At 50.0% G+C, this 2196-nt stretch overlaps 1 protein-coding gene across 1 annotated transcript; it reads right to left on the minus strand.

The window, feature by feature from the left end:
* Window positions 1-413: 413 nt before the first annotated feature.
* Window positions 414-1579, minus strand: LOC308276431 (phagosome assembly factor 1-like; the record flags this gene model as incomplete). The annotated part of the gene is given in 3 exon segments (XM_080715195.1): window positions 414-720; window positions 785-1513; window positions 1515-1579. Coding segments are annotated over 3 exon segments (1101 nt in total).
* Between the last annotated feature and the right edge of the window lie 617 nt (window positions 1580-2196).

A 2196-nucleotide genomic window follows, 5' to 3' on the forward strand; every position in this document is an offset into this window, starting at 1 on the left:
AGACACCACCTGCTTGTCGTAAGGGTCACGTGGCAATGGGCCAATGCAGGACCTTGTCTTTATCCCAGGTGTCTGTGTCCTCAGCCACAGAAAGAGCCCCACGTTTTCCCAGTGTGCGTGGGACAGTCGACACGTCCTGCCTTGTAACATGTTAGTTAAGAGCTCCGTGTCCAGGGGTCAAGGCTCAAAGTTGTGCTTCTCTTTGCAGTTTGTGTTCCTTGTTGGCAGCAGCAGGTTTAGGACGGACAGAAGAATATCTGGGCCCTTTGTCCCATGGCACAGCACCCAGACAGAGTCCCACCTCAGAATACCCCCAGAGCCCTCAACACCTGTGGAACCCCACAGGTGGCAGAGACCCGCTGAGCAGGGTGCGACACACAGTTCCATGGGCGAGGAGCGTGGGTGGAGATGCTTTAGGGGAGCTCTGCAGTTCTCAGGTGGGCGCCAGGCCGAGGGGGGCCATACAGGGTCACTGAGGCAATGTGGTTGTTGTGCATGACCTCAAAGATCATCCGCTGAAGACCAAAGCAGAACGTGGAGCCAAATGGGTTGGTGTTGTTTGGGGAGGAGGACCTGTGCAGGACAACAGGCTTCTCCACAGGGTGGCCCAGGAGCTCCTGGATGTTATCCCACTTGCTGTAGGTTGTGCATGTTTCTGTCTGCCCATCTGCATTTTCTTTCTTTATGGCAAGTGGGATCTTGAACTCACAGCGGTGATAACTCCCCAGAGCCCTGGCTCTGCATCCCTGACACAGCATTCACTGCGAGAGGCCACATTTAGGCAATGTTAAAATTGTAATGGCCAGGGTAATTGGTGTGCAAGACAAACTTCTTCACCTTGTGTGTATTTGCATCAAAGAGGATATCGACTCCGAGAGTGAAGTAGTTAAAAAAGTAGTCATTGCATTTGGATGGGACTTGCTTGTGAGGGGAAGGAGAATGAATTTTCATCTTGTCTTCTGATTTATAGAAGACCTTGTGTGGAGAACCAAGCATGCTAAGAACATCTTGGCAGGAATCACCAAAATACACTGAACGTTCAAATACCCGCATTTTGGCATCTGCTAACAGGCCGGGTCCACAACCTGCAGCAAGTAAGCGAAGCCGTAAACCTGAGGGTCCAGTTCCATCTCGAAGAACATCTACACTCTCAGCATACACATTGCCCAGGTAACAGCTCAGGGGCATCACGGGAGCCTTGGTATCCTGCAGGCTGTTTCCACTGTAGATGTACATTCGTTTCACAGTCGCTCCATGGGGTATCTGGAGAGAAGCTAGACCATGGGCAAAATTGGGCTCATATTTGGGAGCCTCCGTCCATGAGTCTAACTGAAAGGAGAAAGACAGTCCTCGGAAGTTGAGGTGGAAGAGCTGCTCAGCAGAGTTGTACACTCCAGGATGGGTTGCACCAAAAGACTGGTCAATCTGCTCAATGGTAGGGGCTATAGCCTGAGAGTTAAAATGCACTCCACAATATTTTAACTTTACTTTAGTCAAGTCATATACTTCAATCACCCAGCGTGAATTCCCATTGCTCGTTTCCCAGAGAGCGCTCAGGCACCACCTCCAGGTCCAGCATTGGTTCGGCTCCCGGGCCCGGGCGGCCTCCCTGCGGCAGCGCAGACAGGACCGGGACCTCTCACACCTCACCGGCAAGCAGCCCTGGCGGTGGGTCTGACTTTAATTTTAAACATTGTGATACTATCTCCTCTCAGAGTTGCTTTGGAATTAAACAAGGTGTTTGTGGAGAGTGTATGGAGAAGGTCAAGAGGTAGAGAGTGTGGATACACAGTCATACCTTAGCTGAGGAAATCGCTCCTTGCCAAGATGAAGAGACTTGCAGATTCTCACGGGGGATAAAGACACTGGAGAAAGTGGGTGAGCGAGATCTTCTCAGCCCTGGCCACACATTTCCCCACCTACAGAATACTGCAGGATCTGCCATCCGATTCTGAATTTGACCATGCCACACATTCTTGTCTCTGGTTTTCTAAAATTTAATATAATAATAGAATTTGTAAGTTTCATATATTTTTATTTTGGGGGGCACTGGGGATTGATCCCATGGGCTTCTACCTCCCAGCACAACCCAGACCTTTTTTTAATGTTGAAATAGAGTCTTGCTAAATTGCGGAGGGTCTCCCTAAGTTGGTGAGCTTATCCTGAGCTATGTTCTTCCTGTCTCAACTTCCCAAG

Source organism: Muscardinus avellanarius, assembly GCF_963383645.1.
Source record: "Muscardinus avellanarius genome assembly, chromosome: 1".
NCBI classification, from domain to species: domain Eukaryota; kingdom Metazoa; phylum Chordata; class Mammalia; order Rodentia; family Gliridae; genus Muscardinus; species Muscardinus avellanarius.